This window comes from Nesoenas mayeri (assembly GCF_963082525.1).
Source record: "Nesoenas mayeri genome assembly, chromosome: 2".
Lineage (NCBI taxonomy): Eukaryota > Metazoa > Chordata > Aves > Columbiformes > Columbidae > Nesoenas > Nesoenas mayeri.
The window spans coordinates 120,057,971-120,076,823 of NC_137543.1; the positions used below are offsets into that span (position 1 = coordinate 120,057,971).

General features: G+C 37.0%; 1 protein-coding gene across 1 annotated transcript in view; it reads left to right on the forward strand.

The window, feature by feature from the left end:
- TOPAZ1 (testis and ovary specific TOPAZ 1) overlaps positions 1-17,512 on the forward strand; it is a gene marked incomplete at both ends in the record, with an annotated part of 40,574 nt that extends 23,062 nt beyond the window's left edge. Inside the window, 12 exons of the mRNA XM_080364192.1 lie at positions 1,297-1,360; positions 3,036-3,187; positions 3,400-3,492; positions 3,770-3,885; positions 5,342-5,408; positions 6,436-6,610; positions 8,524-8,624; positions 12,620-12,785; positions 13,634-13,798; positions 14,845-15,048; positions 15,808-15,991; positions 17,266-17,512. Coding sequence (XP_080220318.1) covers positions 1,297-1,360; positions 3,036-3,187; positions 3,400-3,492; positions 3,770-3,885; positions 5,342-5,408; positions 6,436-6,610; positions 8,524-8,624; positions 12,620-12,785; positions 13,634-13,798; positions 14,845-15,048; positions 15,808-15,991; positions 17,266-17,512 — 1,734 coding nt within the window. The remainder of the gene's footprint in view (positions 1-1,296; positions 1,361-3,035; positions 3,188-3,399; positions 3,493-3,769; positions 3,886-5,341; positions 5,409-6,435; positions 6,611-8,523; positions 8,625-12,619; positions 12,786-13,633; positions 13,799-14,844; positions 15,049-15,807; positions 15,992-17,265) is intronic.
- Between the last annotated feature and the right edge of the window lie 1,341 nt (positions 17,513-18,853).

Here is an 18,853-nt window from a genome sequence, read left to right on the forward strand (position 1 = left end):
AGAAAGCAAACTGATTTACATTCTGTAAGCATGTGCTAAAGTTTGTTTTGGAAATGCCCTCAGCCACCTGGGATTGTAGATTTGGATTAAATGAGTTAACCCATTGGCAGGTGACACAGCATATATATTAATAAGTAAAGTTTCTGCATGATTTTCTGAAAGGTTTATCTTAGACTATAGTTCAATAACATGATGACACTGTTTCAAAATAAAACCAATAAGCTTTATTTATATTCAACGTAGTTCCATGGATAATTTTTGTGTGCTTTGACTTGATGATCTGAACAAGCTAAGGGTTTTAAAAAAAGGAATGTGTCTTGGCCACAAACCAGTATCTTCTGCTTTGGTGATAATTACTTTGCTGTGTAACAAATTCCATGTGTGGATCCTGTCTAGTTTTGAAGTTACATGTAAAAATTAACCCAACTTAGTTCTGTAATAACATGACTACTAATTTAGGGTGTTTTCTGTCTCATGTTTTTTCATTATTTGACAAAACAGCATTAAATATGACCCATTTACATTGTTACGCAGAAAGGCTGTAAATGTTGCCAAAGTGGCAAAGGGTAGCTGAAAGGGTGTGTGGTCTTTTTCCTGACTTGGAATTCTAAGACTTAATCTCAGTAGCTTTTAATTTTTTTATCTGCAGAGATGTAGCAAAATGTGTAAGTATCACAAAGCTGACAGCTAAAGATGTTCAAACAAGAATGTTCCCATACCAAAGAAGATATTCAAACATTTAGTTGTGGATTTTTTTTTTAATCAAGTGGGTCTGGGATGAAATGGTTCATTAAGTCAGGTTAGTTCTGAGTTTTTTCTTCTATGTCCTTCTGAGTGACTTGATGTGATGATCAGAGTTACCAACTTCATTTCTAGGTGATTTTTTGACTTCTTAGTGTATTTATGGATTTTTGTTTATGATGTTTACTCTTTCACCATTTTGCTTCCCTTTCTCTGTTTACAGTCTGCCACATTTATACTAATTCTGAAGTAACTGTATTTTCAAGTTCATTTTTGTTTGCTATGAGTATATACACACACATGCATGTAGTTGTGGTCCCAGCAGCTCCTTTCCCAAACTTTTCATCTACATCTTTTTTTCTATTTGATTTGCTGTCTTTTTTACAGTGCCTTTGTCTACAGACACAATTACCTTCTTCTACCATTTTTCAGTATGTGCGGGTTAAACAGAAGTAATGTAAAGCTCATTTCCATATAGAATTCATGTTTCTGGGTAGTTCTGTTTGGCATAAACTGAGGTAACATTTCACTATGGATTTTTTCCTCTTTTTCTAGATTTGCATGGCAATACTTAGGACATACATCAGTATCAAAGAATCAAGCCTTCTAAAACGTGCAGGTATGATGTAGTAGTAGCTTTTGACGTATCTTTGGTACTTATTTTATTTAAATAGTCTGTGAGGGAAGAAATGGGTGCATCTTCAGCATTGAATGAGAAGTTCTGATTTTGAAGGAGTACATTCAGTCCATGTGTTTGCATGTTCCAATTTCCTATTGAGACTAGGTATTTAGAGACATAGTTATCTCAGGAGCTTGTTATAAATCCTACTTCCATGGAAAATGAACTTAGCCTGAATGGAACTAGGCTTGAGAGTCTAACTGAGTAACTGGAGCAGGGGGGCAGTTTAACAGAACCAAAATTTTGTTAAGGTACTTATGAACACCCTGTCCAAACATCGACAAAACTTGAGAATTAAGCTCTTGAAATAAAGTGCTGTTACAGTGCCCAAACAGCTTTAGTTTAGTCTTTTCACGTAACCGTATATGCAAACAATTATGGTTAACAGCTTTTAGGGATGGTAGTTGATTCAGATCCGTCTGAGCTTTTGAGTTTGGTCAGAAAGGGCTGAGTTTCACTCTGTGCAGTCATGCCTTTTGTACCTGTCCTAAGCAGTCCTGAGTTTTTGAAAGCTTATTAGAGTGTAGCACAGTGTGAATGTAGGATCCACTTGCACCCTACATAATAATATCCTCAAGCTGAAATACTGAGTATTGCAGCACAGATAGCGCTGGGTACCAGCAGGCTGCAGTACGTGTCTGCCAAGGCGAGCACTGGAACAGGTTGTGAGACCATCCACCGTGATAACACTGCCCTTCACTTCCCAGAGCTTCCTGTCTGGAAAGTCCTTACTACCTTGATGTGCTTAACCAAATCTAACCTGGTTTTGTGCACAAAATCAGTTGAGCTTTCTTGAAACCTACAGGGTTTATGGTGTTCAGCTTAATGACATGATGGCATCCTGGGGTGTATTAAAAGGGGGGTGGTTAGTAGGTCCAGAGAGGTCCTCCTTCCCCTCTACGCTGCCCTGGTGAGACCACATCTGGAATATTGTGTCTAGTTCTGAGCCCCTCTCATTTCAAGAAGGACAGGGAACTGCTGGAGAGAGTCCAGCGCAGGGCAACAAAGGTGATTAAGGGAGTGGAGCATCTCCCTTATGAGGAAGGGCTGAGGGAGCTGGGTCTCTTTAGCTTGGAGGAGACTGAGGGGTGACCTCGTTAATATTTACAGATATATAAAGGGTGAGTGTCACGAGGATGGAGCCAGGCTCTTCTCGGTGACAACCAACAGTAGGACAAGGGGTAATGGGCTCAAACTGGAACACAAGAGGTTCCACTTAAATTTGAGAAGGAACTTCTTCTCAGTGAGGGTGACAGAGCACTGGAAAAGGCTGCCCAGGGAGGTTGTGGAGTCTCCTTCTCTGGAGACATTCAAAATCCACCTGGACGCATTCCTGTGTAACCTCATCCAGGTGTTCCTGCTCCGGCAGGGGGATTGGACTAGATGATCTTTCGATGTCCCTTCCAAACCCTAACATTCTGTGATTCTGGGTCTAGTAATATTAGTGCTGTATTCAAACTGGATTCTTTCACGCATTTTTCTCCATATCCCTGTCCCATAATATCCCAGATAATTAAGGGTTGTTACACTGCATTTAAAATTTAATGAAATAACTTGTTTAAATAGTTAGCATCAGTTACCTCAAAGTGAAATTAATCTAATTGGTTTTTTTCAGTCCAGATATTTGTGAAATATTACAGAGAAGTTACTCCTGGTGTGGATTTTGCTTCTCAAGTGCTGAACGATCTTCTCATTTCTTTGCTCAAGAGCTGTTTGTTGCAGGAAGTATTTCAGATATTGAGTGTAACTGTACAAATCAATACACTGGTAGGTGACCTTGTAATATTTTTTAAATCTTTGATCCATAGTTTCTTAGTTTTTTGAGTACTAAGCCATTTGTAGTAGTAAGTTTGTTTTTACTCTGGTAGTCAAATGTTGCAGGAAATAAAAGAACAATTCAAAAGTTCCTGTTGTAAAAACTCTAACCTTTCTAATTGAACGGAGTTGCAAAACTGATTGTGCTTTTTTGTCTGAAATAGCCAGCTGTAGATGTTCTTCTGAAAGTTTTTGAGCATGTGGCTTCTTTGAGTGTAAGAGACGCTGTGCCTGCATTAATCAGTACCTTTTGTAAGGTATGAGTTTGATTGTACTATTGCTACTTGTTGGAATTTCTGAAATGCCTTGCCTGTTTTAAAACTCAAACATACTACTTTAATACTATTTTAGTACTGTTTTTTAAATTGTGACTAGCTGAATTAGTGATGCAGCTTTCCATTTATCCTGTAATTTTTACCTGAGATTCGCTGTGACATGTTTTTCCCAATGTTGTTTGCCACTTACCTCTGGAAATACATAAGTAATCACAGTTTTTTATATGCTTACTTTTCTTCCCCCTGTTTGACATTACAGTTCGTTGATGCTGGTATGCTTCTTGAGCTTGAACATTTTGACTGTATTATTAAGTTCCTACACCAATTGCAAGTTTCCAGTCAGGAAATAAATATTGTTTTGAACATAAAATCCAGGTATGTCTTTAAGGAGCTATTTCATAGTTGCTTCTGTCTAGTTCCTTCTTCAGGTTCTATTTTCATAAATTTATGTAAAAACTTTAAACGGCAATTAGAAAATGCAAGTCTAGTATTTTGGATGAAAATACTGTCATATCATGTCTAATTGTATTTTAAAGTGCTGCCAGTCTACTGTGTTTCAAAGATCAAGGATTGTTAACTCAAAACTTAGATTCTGACCACAGTTATGATTCTTTTTTTCCTTATGGATCATCACTGTATGATCTGTTCCCAGCTGTGCTACAAATGTATATAACTGTAGTCAAATTAGAAACATCATGGTTTAATATATCATTTAGACCTGCATAAGCAAACAGTACTTCTGCAATAAACAACCCTTCTAGGCAACAAGAGGATTAGTTATAATCTTAAGTAAGTTTTCTAGTTTCATTTACTGTGTAACTGTATAAACAGTTGTGCCAACACAGCTAGGGAGGAGAGTAATTTTTTAAGTACTGCTGAATTATCCTGGGCAAAATGTGAAATCACAGCCCAAATCTTGTTCCAAAACTGTTGATGTCTCCCCATCACTTGCACAAGGTCATGATCCTTTTTCTTGTATCATCTGCATCATACGTGCACACACAAGTTGAGAAACTAAATTTGTGGTCCATAAAGCAACCTTTTGATTCTTAGAGGAAACCAGACATGCAGCATCTACTGTGAGAAAACAAGCCATCACTGTTTCAAGTGAAAGCACTGTAGAAATTATTTGCCGCTTTTCATACTTTTCCCATGGAGTCTCTTTCAGCCACAGATCTCAATGTTTTACCAGTGCAAACTACCACATATGCTAAAGGTAATTTTTATAACTTTTTTTTGGAATCTCATTCGCAAATGAGTGACCCCTTCCAGGTTGCTTCAGTACGTATGTGTTTTCAGCACAAACTGAGAAGCAGTCTGTACCTGTGAAGACTGAGCAGCTGTGCTGCTTCAGCTGCATGTGTTAGCTCATAGAGGTGTAGGTTATGTATCTCTACATGATGGCATTGTGCTGGGTAGATGTATCCATTTTTGTCAGTGGCAGCATCAGAATATAGTATTATGCTCCTGGGCACTTTCTTTCATGGAATTAACTACTTTTTTACCGTTATGTCAGAAATACATGCCATAAAGTTCTGCATTTAATTAATGGATTGCAAATCTTATTCTTACTTTGTCAGTTACATTTCTACTGAGACAAGGGAATATTTGCTGTGAAAATAGCTCTGCTCACTTATTTGTTTAATACATGTACTGACTTCCTAATGTCTGTTTTCAGTGTCCAGTTTGCGTAGTGTGTAGTAAATAAGATCAAAAATCACATCAGCTTTTAGTTCATATATGGTAATTTGTTGGTCACCTTCCACTAATGCATAATTTAGTTTAATAGGATGTGTTAAAAATAAGTATTAATTTTTTTTTCTTATGGAAGATTTCAGGAAAGACATTTTGAAAAGAACTGGGTTTTTGACTTCAACTTGGCAGTAGCTGAAATTCAGGTACAGTATGTACATGCTTCAAGCCTGTTGGAATACTTAAACTATGAATTCTTTTGAACCTACTAGAAATAGCAATTTCTAAATCATTTAAAATTAGGGGCTTTATTATTAGATATATCAAGATGATGATAAATATATTTATGCAAAGCCATATTTGGGAAAGATTAATGTGCAGGGTGAAACTGTCTTTGGCTTTTCTGTGTTGTCAGCCTTTTATTTACATACTTGTAGGTTTTATCTTGGTTTTGCATCTAATTCAAAGACTTTATAATGTTAAGCAATTATTTCCTGTGCCTTCCATTTGTTTTGCTTGTAATTGGTAGTAGTACATTACTCCTCACCAAAAAAAAAAATTAATGCATTCAAAAAAATACTTAATGCATTATTTAGCAGATAGAGTTCATATCTAGTATAAAAAGGCACAATTGTAAATGGTGGTAATTGGCAACACTAAGCAGATATTTTAAAGAATAAGAAAATATTATAAAAAATTATTTAATTGGACACTTGTATCTTTCATACTCCAGGGCAAATTATTTATTACGCACAATTATAATGTAGTTTATATTACCACACTGACTGCACAGATCCTGAGACCAAAATTTAAGATAGGAAGAACCAGGACTGATTTTTCACTCCTTTAACACCAAAGTCATCAAGTGATATGTCAAGCAAAAGACTAACCCATATAGAAAATAACCATCAGTTTGACATGCATCCTGCAAAAAAAATCTTGAAACACTGCCAGTTCTTAAATAGGATTAATAAGTTATGCACTTCCCCAACTGGGGTCATGACATAAATGGAAAAAGGTTTTAATGTCTTGAGGGACAGAAGTGGAAAGCAGTCCGTGCAAGTCAGACAACACATAATTGTGCCATATTGAACATGGAGGTTCTTGGCATTTCATCTGCATCTTTTTTCTGCTGTAAGTCTAGCCCAGGTGTATCTCTTGACTTTCAATGTATTTTCTGTTTGGTGTTCTGTAAGCAGGTTCGCTTATATTTATCCTTTGCCTTCTTCACAGCATTGCAAGGAAAAAAGTGATTGGACCAAGCTGGGAGCTTTGTATGTTAACGCGAGGACTGGATGTGAACACTTCGATGATCTTCAGAAATTGTCTTTATGTATCGCTGAAATACTGACCAGAGATTCTGAGACAGACAGACCAGGAGTTCCTTTTTGTGATTTTGCTGATGCAGGTAAAATTAAGGCACAAGAAATGCTTTTTGTTAATCCCTGTTCTTTGTAGAGTTTTTAAAAGAGGTAAAAAAACCAAATTCATATACTGTTTTCTGAATATTAGTTAATTTTATGCGTTACAATACCCATAATTTCTTGAGGTGCAAATTACAATCAGCTAAAATGCTCAATAGAAGCCATTTTCTAGTAGAAGTAAAATCCATGGTGCTTACACTTTAAGTCAAAGTTCTGAAGAACATTTGAGCTTTGTGAAGTCATGAGAAGAAACTGAAATTGGTGATCTTTTAATAAGAATCCCCTATTGTCAGGACAAAGGCAAACCTATTGAAATACAGTCACGTGAAGTGTCACAATCTTATTAGTATAAATAAACTTTTGAGCTGTAATTATAGCTATGTATATATTTGTATATTTTGAAACACATTGAACAGGGTTACATCATACAGTCGTAAAATCAAAAAAATGGTTTGGGTTGGAAGGGACCTTCAAAGCTCGTTTAGTCCAACTCCCCTGCCATGAGCAGGGACATCTTCAACTAGATCATGTTTCTCAGAGCCCCGTCCAGCCTGGCCTTGAATGTCTCCAGGGATGGGGCATCTACCACCTCTCTGGGCAACCTGGGCCAGTGTTTCACCGCCTGCATTGCAAAAAATTTCTTCCTCATGTCTAGCCTGAATCTCCCCTCTTTTAGTTTAAAGCCATTACCCCTTGTCCTGTCATAAGAGGCCCTGGAAAAAGTCTGCCCTCATGTATACCATTTGTACTTTTTGGTTGGTTGGTTTTGGTTAGTAATTTGGATTTTCAGAATTATTCTCTAAAGAAACAAAAATTCCTCCAAGGGCTGGGTCCACAAAACACTTCCTAGCTTTTTATCTTTCTGGCAGGTTTTCCCTTTCCTCCCTTATGCCCCTTCCTTTACATATCTGTATCTTTATTCCTAGTAAGTTTGCAGAAAACTGAGGCTCAGTGAAGTGTCAGTGGAATATTAAAGCATTTTATAATGGGTAACTCAGATCTTTTTCAGCCTGTGATAACTACTAAAATATGATGAATATTTATTCCAGACATGTGACATGATGTTTCCGACCACAGACCTTCGTATTATAAAACAGCTATCACAGCTTCCAGTTGGGGGCTTGGAACTTTGTCTGTCTTCCCTAAAGCAGTGGTCTCCAAACTGACGGTCTCAAAACCTGGTCTCCAAACCTCTATCAATTAAAAGTTTTTGAGCAGTCACACCTGATTTATTTATCTATCTACCTATCTTATCTACCTGTCTATCTATCTATCTATCTATCTATCTATCTATCTATCTATCTATCTATTATATACATGTACTACTGCATTAATATATTAAGTATATTTTAAAACATACACAAAGTACAAATTAAGAAGATTATGTAAAAATGAAATAGACACTACTTTTAGAAATATTTTGGTTTATTTATTTTTATTTTTTAATGGGACAAAACCCATTTTCTTCCTACACCTGAATGGACTGTTGTGCTCACACCCCACTTTGGAGACCACTGCCCTAGAGTGTCAACAGTGCTTCCAAAGCATCTGTATAATGTGGTTGGAAAAACTTAATTACTTGGTTCTGTAATTGCCAACATTTCTTCATGGTGCCAGAAAATGCAAAGCTTACTTTACAAAGAATGATGTTACTAAATTATGCCATTACATGTCCAAGCATCTAAGGGATAAATTAGCCTACTATGAAATAGTGTCTCAATAAACTATAGTTATTTACCCTACTTCTAGTGTTATGACTTAGGAAGTTACTGCTTTTAATGGCAAATATTTTGTAAAGTATATTTATTTTCACAGTGACTATGTTTTTCAAGTGTATAATTTCTTTAAAACTGCATTTACATGTAATTTTTTAAAAAATCATTGTTTTTCTTTCCAGTAATAAAAAATTCACAACATAATGAAGCAGACAGAATTTTCATTGGAAGGATTGGGATAAGTGTAATGTATTCTTATCACAAAGTACTGCAGTGGATAAAGGTATACTGGACTATAGGAAACTGATGGGAGGAGAAAGAACGAGTTATTTCTTCTCTAGATGTTAAACTGTGTTCCTCTAGTTGAATGGCTGGATGTGCCACCTGCCTCCCCACCATCTTGGTCCTTATTAATTGTCCAGCCTGGTCAAAGTATTTTATTGTGCCTTTCTGAGCTGCAGTCTTCTGTGGAGCCTGTCACAACTTTGTCTTGCAACCCAGAAACTTGATTGTTCAGGTTCAGCTTTTGACTTTTCTGAGCTAAGGATGAATGTGAATTAGCAGACAGGTTGTCCTGGGATTCTGGGGCGAGGAGCTGATGGTATTGTTTTGCAGAAATGTCACTTTCTTTTATCTGGCAATACTACTGTATTCTGAGACCTCTCAACTCAAGCAATACTTAGAAAAGTTTGAGTGGGTGCTTTCCTGCACTGATCCTTCTGAACCTGGCCTCAAAGGGAATGGGTAAGGCCAGGAAGACAGAAGAGAAGCACAGCAAAGCTGCTCCTGCAATTCGTGAACTGCTCATTCCCCAAAATGTCACCAGAAGTGTTTTTCTTCCATTGAAGAAGGGTTCTAAGTTCTGTGAATCTTGCAAAGACTTGGCCTCTCAAATAAATACTCTTTATAATATTTTTTTTGTTGTCAAATATTACAAAAGGCCAGGGTTAAGAGACTAGGCCTTTGACTGGATGTTTTACACTCTTTAGGGCTCATGCACTATTGATCATAAGTTCACTGCAAGATCCATTTCAACGTTAAATTTGTCCTTTTTTTGTTTCTGGAAGAAGCAGTGTGTACCAGACCAGATCTCCCACACAATGCAACATGACCAGTGACAACATAAGAAAAAATATAAACCACCAATGATTTTGGTGTGTATTTTGGTCAGTGATCACATTGTGAACTTACCTTTGTGTCACTGAGCCTGATCCTTACAACTAATAGTTATGCTGTACTGGGATGTTTCTCTTCCCATACAAGATGGCTTCTAGCATATATTTTTATGAACAATGTCCCTTTTGTCTCTCAAGGTTTTTTTGTGAATTGTTGTTGAGGAACCCTTTCTGGTTTGCACCAAAGGATTGAAATGTCTTTTATACTATTGTCTCTAGGGGATAACCTTCAGGAATTAAGTTATGTAAAACCTATGAACTGCTCAGTCTTTTTTGCCAGGTCAACCCAAGTCCCAGGAGATATTTGACAGAGGTGCTTAGTCTAGAGGCAATACACCCGTTTTGATGAATCATTGATTTTGCAGCATCAGCTTGCTGGATGAATGGTCTTCAACAGGTCCCTGTGAAGCTGCAGCATAGCATGGTACTATTTAGGAAGGAGAGAGGGTCTTTAGCACTTGTGTAGTAGTGCACTAAAGCTTTTTTAAGCATTTTTGTTCCACAAAACTCAGCAGTTAGAATAGTCAAGATATTACTGGCCATAGAAGAGAGAGTCTAAATTTTTGGCGTTGTGGAGTGACCAGCACTTACATGCCCATCAAAGAACTTAGTTTGGCTCGGGTTTTGGCTGTCTTCTTCAGCAGAGACAGCAGGTATTCAGTATTTGTAGGGAAATGCCCTGATACATTTTTGCTGTTTTCCAGATCCATCTTAAGGGAGATCCCAATATTTGGGTTGCAGGACCTCTGATATTCCAAGGAGGTTCTTCTTCATGTCCTACTTTCAGAGGTGCAGGGTGTCAAAAGCATGTGTAGTCTTTCTCTTGTATAACAGGAGTTACTAGAAGTAGACAGTTCTTACGATAGTATGATTTTTTTCATGTCTAGAGCAAAAGATCATTGCTTCTTTGAGAATGTTGTACTAGGCATCAAACCCACCTCTCAACAGACTGCTCACCAAAATCTTCAAATAGCATTGTAGACAAGCTGTGTTGACCAGCCGTACTGCAGTGTGAATGAGGCTGAACTGTGAATGACTTTCATCGGAACTGGTAGATCCCAAATTGATCTCTTCTTCAGGGATGAACTAGAACTGTTGTTCCTGCCTCTCTCCAACCAGTTTTATTCCATTAGACGCATCAGCTAATCCTTTGGTTACAGGGCACTCTCAGCTTGATCCCATGTCTTGTTTCTTATAAGAAGTGATCCAGAAAATAAGACAGTGATGGATTTGTTCTTTCTGCTGTACCCAAAGTAATTTTGGCTTTAGGACATGCCCTGTGTCATTTTATGAATATGTTGAACTGCCTAAAGCTCTAGATGTGCTTTTCAGATAATTTTTCTTTCATGAACATCAAACCCCTTTATCAAATAGCTTTGATGCTTCGTGCCTCCTAGAGGTAAAATATGTATGCTCTTTGGTCCTGAAGAGAGAATTCTTTCTAAGAACTGAGCAAAGTTCATAAACTAGATGTACCCCCAAAAACCATGCAGATTTGAGACATGCGAATAGGTCTTCCATGGAGACAGCTCTTCAAGCAACACTAGACTCCTTTCTGGGTATTTACTTCTACCCTCCTTTAGCAACTATTTCCTCCCCTATTTTTCCTATTTCAGCTATTTTCCATCTTGAAGGACTTTGCCATGGTTTATTTTTACCCAGCTTTTTATGACTTCAGAGGATTGGCCAGTGGTTCTTGTTCAATTAAGGTTCTCATTCCACAAGCGCATTTTAATAGGGTGCCTTTCCTTTATAGATAATTTGTGCTTATAGCTGAATGCTTTCCGCGTTTGTAAAGAGACACACTTCTTAGTGGCCCTTCCTTTTGCTGGAAGGATGGAATAGATGTAGATCCTCCTTAATTTCATATTTTGTCTCTGCTTCGTGCTTAGATTTCAAATTTCTATTTTGCTGTCAAAGTTTCAGCTGAGTTTTTAGGTATGTATTTTTCCCTTCAAACACATACATCTACAGCTGAATGGGTTCTTTATACCTTAAATGTTAACTTCAATAATGTAGTCAATATTCTTTGATGCTTTGTGCTGAAATAAACTATTGCAGATACCTGTAGGCCTTCAAAAGTCTCCAGTTTTGAGCATATGCCAGGTCTTCTTAATAAGTAAGTTTCATTTTCTGTCAGCTGCTCTGTTCTCCTAAGGCTCCCTTCCCCTCTGCCTCCATGTCCCTTTTTCTACCACCACAATGCTTGCACACACATGACCACCATTTTTAATAAGCCACCTCCTCGTTGATGCACCCACTAAGCAAGAGCTGAAACAAATCTAAAGCTTCATCTGTGTTGCTTGACCAGCAAGGTGCAGACAGACAGGGTAAGTGCTGAATCCTGCCTGTCCTTGCCTTCCTGGTGACATCAGTTTGCTATCCCACCTTGACTTGATCATCATGTTTTTTAGATTGATCATGTCTTAATTATCTTTGTGATTGCTAGCTTTCTTCTATCTTTGAATGAAAAGGCCAACCAAAAAGTTGTGAAGAGGAAGCCTCTATAGCAAACCAGTATAAAAATATTAACCCAGAATATTATGATAAAGTTGTTGGTTTTACTGTTATAGGCCAAATTTTTTCCAGCTTATTGTCCTGCTGGGTACAGCTATCAGTGTTTTTTTTTTTGCTTATGCTGGAGTAATTATTGCAGTTTAACAGTTACACCTCTGCTGCAAGATGAAAACTCTCTGTATGATATTTTTAGAATTTTATGGGTCATGTAGTGCTGAATGCAATCAAAAGAGTAAAAATATTGATATACTAAAGTCAGCAAATACAAATACATTACGAAGTATTTTTAAAATGGTGTATAGGAACATTATATAGTAGAAATAATGTTGTGGAGAATAGTGTGCTGGGAACTGTTCAACAATGGGTTGGTGGAGGGGTTTTGCCTACAGTCAAAAAAACCTTACTATTCATTAGAAATTTTACTATGCCTGTTTTTTCCCCTCACTCAGTTTGGATAACTAAACCGATGCCTTTAAATCTGTATCACTGAATTAAATCTGCTGTATTTTATGTAACTATACTCTGTGTTCACTGATACCGTTGCTTTCTCTGACCTTCCCCCTTTCCCTCCTCCCTCTTACGCCAGGGAAGGAAGGTTTTGGATAAATTGCATGAGCTACAGATACATTTTACAGTCTTGAAAGGACTTATAGGTGCAGAGAGGTTAGCATCAAGATGTCAAATTGTTAATAAAGCTGCAGAAATTTTTCTTAAAACTGGAAGTTTGGATGGAGCAACTTGGGTATTGAGAGGTAAGCTTCTTTTATAGAAAACTGAGTTTTGACTTAAATTTGAACAGTCCCCTTCTATGACAGCTTTCAGATCAAAGTTACAAGCTGGTCTGTGTTATTAGATAAAGTTAAAAATACTGGGACATCAAAAATAGAATGTGATACATCTTACTGGTTAGTACTCTTCTTGATATATGCAAGAAATATTTGACTAATACCAAATTTTTTTCAGAGAAGTTTTCCCAGTAGTCTGCCATCAACACCACTCAACTCAAAAGCCTACCATAATAAGGGAGGGCTGCAGCTTGGAAAGTGACTCTGCCCCGTGTAGTTTTTCTTTGAGCCGGGTGACATTCAGTGTCAAAAAATTTTCAGGCTTGGGTCAATGCAGAGTTTCTTTACCCCTCACAATATCCACATTTAGTAAAATAGCTTTAGAGTTAAATTAAATAATGCATAATGACTGCCTTTTGGAACTCTGATCTCCTGAAAAGAGGAGAAACTCAGAAGTATAAACAAGAATAGAAGGTGTCCTATAAAGTAATACTGAGGATCTAAAATTTACTATTTGATTTTATATATGTACATAGATAGATATATATTTATATACACAGATATATTTATGTGACAATCCATTTTACTACTGTGATTTTTAATAAAAGGGGTTATTTACAGTATAAAGGTTTAGAGGATCCATCTGAGAAGTATTGGTGATATGGAACGAATTACTAGTAACTAGAACTGCATTTTCTGTGAAATTCTGAAATTTGTTTTCTGCTACAGTTTACAGTGTATCCTTAATGGTGAAAAGTGTCAACGTTCAGCAGTTTTGGTTCATAGAAATAACACTGCCCTGTTTTTTGCCACAGAGTCAGAGTGGACCACAAATGGGCCATTGTGGCCCTGTGATAAAGTGGACATCCTCAATCGACATAATCTCTTATGTACACTAGTGCACAAATCCTTGAAGAAGAGTTTATACAGGCAGGCATTTGAAGTGCTGCAGAACTTACCAGGTTTTCAAAACCATTCTGGTAAGTAAAGAAAAAGGTACTGTGTTAAGAGCTAAAAATTTAACAGATGATTCCGTGCTGTTCTTTTTGTTTGTTTTACAGCTCAAATTTTTTTAAGAAGATGGTTGTAGACAAGCCCATGCTTTTTATTCCTGAGAGTGTAGTGTCAGTTAAAATATATACTGTACTCTGCAGCTCTTGCTGCACACGTGCACACACACATCCATTCACATAGACACAGAGTTTGTACACCTGTCCTCTTTTTTCCAGTTGGTTCAGTTACACAGAGCAACACGAAAGACCCACTAAATTTTTAAGGATCATACACAGCCTATAAAATAAGATAAAATAGGGATGTCATCGGGGCAATTCATTTTATCGTAGCTTCAGATGAGGGCATTGTGTTTTTCTCTAACTGAGCTAGCTAACCTAGGCTTCTTTCACATACCATGTTAAGAACTGTGTGCTCTTTGGGACTCAGTTTATCTGACAAATTTTAGATGTGTACTTCAGAATGAGATGCGTAGTTACTTAGACTCCACTGAGGAAACCTTAGCTGATGCTTGTGTGTAGGTCGCAGTCCTGTTGCCAGTGTGTGCTTTTGGGTATGTTAGGAGAGCTTAGTTGGAAGAACATCTGCTTAGAGAATCCTAAAAGGATCTAGTTCTTTGAGGCATGAGGTGGATACAATGCTGCTTGGTCCTGCCAAAAAGTGGACAGTTGAGATGAAGTGGACAGTTCAAAGTAAGAGTAGAAGCAGAACTTTAAACACCAAGGTGATTTTTATTGGTGCACATTTTAAGTCTGAGAGAGATTGTTATCTGATCCTATTATTTTTGGCAGGAAATTATTACTTGGACCTTAAAACTTGTCTTTCACAGCATGAAGGAACTAACTGTATGGAAGTATTTTTGACAAATAAATCATTATCATAAGTTATATCAACCCTGTTCCATATTGCTGATAGAAGCAAGAGTCCTGATTTTAGGTACTGATGGAGAAGTCATTCTTCAATTAGATTTGCATTTGGCTTAACTCAGTAGTTAATATTCTTCATTTCATTTCAGATACTATAGATGTTTCTCAGTACAGCTGCCTTTTTAACAAGCTGATAAAAGCCTGTTTTGAGAGCAAGAACCTTGGGGTCTCATCTTCTGCAATAGACTTCATGCTTTCAAAAAACATAGCTATTGATTTTTTCTTACTTAGAGGATTAATCACAGCTTTGGGAAGAAGTTCTTTGTGGTCTAAAGCTAGGACCTATTACAAAAGTAAGTTGATTCTTAAGCAATATCCTTCCCTTATATTCTTTGGACGCTCATAATAGCTCAGTAAATTGGAGAGAAATGGGTAAGAGTATCCTTTGTAAGAAGAAAAAAGTATTTTCCATGTCACTATCAGGAATTTATTTATAACCAAAATGTTTATTGGGAAATAGTGACAGCTGAAAATATGAATCTGTTCATACTACCTGGCATGAAATAAATGTAATTCTGATAAAATTGGTTTTTCACGCTCAGTTTCAGAATTTAAAAAATGTGAACCCTGAAATGGTTAAAAAGTGCATCATCTTTTTTTTTCATCTAGGCAAATTAGATTTCTTTATATTTCTGTCTAGATCTGTGGTGGTAAAATTATTAGTGGACCACTTGGCAGAGGAGGGGGAGCAAAGGGGGAGATGCTGTTCAAATGTGTTCTCACTGTGATCATTGCTCATAAAGCTTCTGTCTGACCTGTCCTAAATTGTACTTGCGTTATTATGCACTTGGGAGTCCCCAGATTTCTGAAAGAGCTTTTTAAACATCGCTGATAGTATTCATTGATAAAAATAACATTTTATAAGTGAATATTATGAGTGAATACTACTTGCTGTCTTCTGAAATCAGGCCAAATAGGTGAAATAGTAAAATCCATTAAGAGTTTGTTATTTGGGGTTTTTTTTCCCACACTTTTAGCCACATACTGAATAAAACAGATCTATATTCAGTATTTGTAATCCTAATTCCTCTTGTTTCTGCATTTACTCTCAGGTGCTTTATCATTGGGTTGTTACCCACCACTGCAGGGAAATTTATATCACAAACTTTTGATGATTCCAGCGTACCTGTCTGAGGTTGAGATGCTGTTGGCCATTGAAATATTTATTGTTTCAAATGCCAGTGATATTCAAAGTCCAACGGCTACTAGTCAGTCTCTTCAAATAATACTGAAAAGGTTTGTTGTTAGATATGTACCATTTTGATTGTATTTATCCAGGTGAACGTGTAATTAATAAGAGACCTTATTTTTCATTGGCTGGGAAAATGAATGCTTGGTTTAAAATTTGTCTTTAGTCCATATTTCTAAATTGGTTATAGAAGAGTAAATGTTTGGGGATTTTTTTTTAATCATTGTTTTTACATGCTTGTACCAGAAACTTAACTGTTCCAGAGCGATATTGGCCTGTGTTCCCTGACCGAATGTGTCTACTGCACCAAGAGTGTACTGTATTTTCAAAAACAAGATGGCTTCATATCTTGGTGTATAAATTCTTGTGTTCCGGTTAAGCAGTGGAGTGGCAGAGTCAAGTTGTTAATCCTCTGAAAAAGCAACTGTAACATTTCTTGACTGTTTCTTGGAAAGTGCATGAAGCCATTTCACTTGATTCTCTTTCTAAGGGATATCTTAAATTTGCTAGATTTTTTTCCACTTTCTGTAAGACTTAGTACCTTCAGATAAAAATGTGTTTTGCTGCTTTTTCCTTTTGTCCATAAACCACCAACCACTCACACTAGATTATACCTATAATTTATTTTTTCAAGACCCATTTTCTCTGAGATTGACTCATTCAGCATCAAAATCTGAAACTGCTTAGGAAAGGTACATTTGTTAAAAAGGGACAGGGACATCTCCAACTTGAATACTCTGTCTTCCTTCCTCTCTACCCTTCCCAAGGAATACTTCTCTTAATTTTGTTCTTTAGATAACTGAGAAGTTTTTTTCTCTCTTGTTTTCCTCTGTATGCTGTTGTACCTCTGCTTGTTTGCTTGAAGAGTAAGTTCTGCTCTTGTGAAAATGTAGGCATGTCACTTAGGCACATCCTTATTCCAAAAGTGATTACATGCCAACAATGAGTGATCCTTTTGGATTCAAGCATGAACATGAATTCTTGCTATATCCAGTTGGTAAAATGGTTTACATTCCTTTACTGAATTTTCCATCAAGCATTTCTTCATTAAACATCCTGTGAATATTGCAGACCTACTTTGCACTGGCATTAAATTCTATTACTTTTCATTCATGTAAAATATGTTAAAAGATAAATTTTCCTAACTTTTTAATTCTTCAATCAGATAAAATTTGTCTAGAAATTTACATAGTCTATTGTGAGTGAACACAAAGCATTATTTTAATGGTTTTGTAACCTCATTGTCAGTATAAAGCATTTGGCAAGTAACAAAGTGCCTGTATGGTACATAATTTTGTATTTGTGAAAATTTCCCTTTCAGATGTGAAGATCAGGGAGTTCAGAATAACAGTGACTATCAAGCGGCAGCGGAGAGACTGATCCTGGCTGCTCGTTTATCCGATCCAAAGCTCTTTCTTAAACATATGACAATGAATGTTAATATGGAAAATGTTTACAGCTTGGAGCTTGCATCTGCTGTAAAATGGCTTCAGGAGAATATGAAGTGGGCTGCGAAGGTCTGGCTGTTTCAGCAGTCGTTAATTAGTAAAGACTCTTTTGGTTTTTAATGGTTAAAGCAATCATTGTTGACAATAATACAAATTAATAAAGGCAGTTCCCACTGTGTTCAGACTGTGCCTTACTGATTTACAGCAAGGCTTCAAACTCCAGTTGTGTTTTAAATACTCATATTGATGATAATGCAGATAGTAGCACAGAAAGAGTACAATTTTTTTTTCCTAACTATATAGATTGTCACACTGGCTTACACAGATGTTTTGTGAAGGCATCATTAGATTATGAGAAAGCCACAGCCTCGGAACCTACATTCTCCGTTTTTATGGAGCATCTAGCACTGTTATTCTTCACCCAGCAGGTGATAAGTACATTGATTGAGCATATCTACTGTTCTTGAGAGGTTTTCCACACTGCTTCATAGTCTGTAGAAGTAATACATGTTTCCCTTTGTCTTCCTCACAGTATCTTGGGAGGATATTTTCCTGTGTGCCCCTTAGATCTTAATTTCCTTACTCCAAAAACCCAGAAAAAAGGCATTGAGTTTAAAATAACTTCAAGATCATTTGAGACATGCCTGACTTAAGATGCCTTCCTACACAGAACTGAGTCTACACAAGTTGCTCACAGCTGAAGGTTTAGTTGTGTCTTGATAATAATTTGTATATGGCTTCACATATGTATATGTACATGCTTTCACTGAAAAGGAAAACTTGCTTTCTCCCTTGATTGTGCTCTCATAGGGAAGTGGTTTTGCCTGGTTTTTGTTTGTTTGTTTAGTTTCTGCCATCTGCATGATGAGGCTTCTAGCAGGCTGTTTCTAGCATTCCTGGTTCTTCGGGAATTCTTTTTTCCAGCTACAAATCCTGAATCAGATTCAGAGCATTAATTGCTTACATCACACTTCATCTACTGATCTGCAGCCTGAGTAAAAAGGACCAAACATTTTATATCAGAAAACTCTCATGGCAAATCAGTGAGACCTCTGTCGATATTGATACTTCCCTGAGCTCCCCACTTCTGTAGTGTTCGTTTGCATCTCCAGTATCAATCTTCACAAACATGGCAATAATACTGCTCTTTTGGTCCTGTTCTCCATCCCCTTTAGAGCTTTTTGTGCTGAAAATTTCTGCTCTCTTGGGCATAGAAGTTCATGAGGTTTTTCAAGACTGTTCCATCATGAGTGAGATCAAGATGGTGGCATCAGCCTTCAATGTTTGAAAAGTCTTTCGTTCCTTTGAGGCAGTATGACTCTCTTCCCAGTTCCAGCAGCATTATTGCTTTGTGCGTCTGAATCATGAAAGCCATCATGATCTTAGTGCTGGATGGTTGTAGAGGGTTTTGGAGGCGTGTCAGTGTGTTTTTGTTTGGGGTGTTGCCACTCTGGTCTTGAG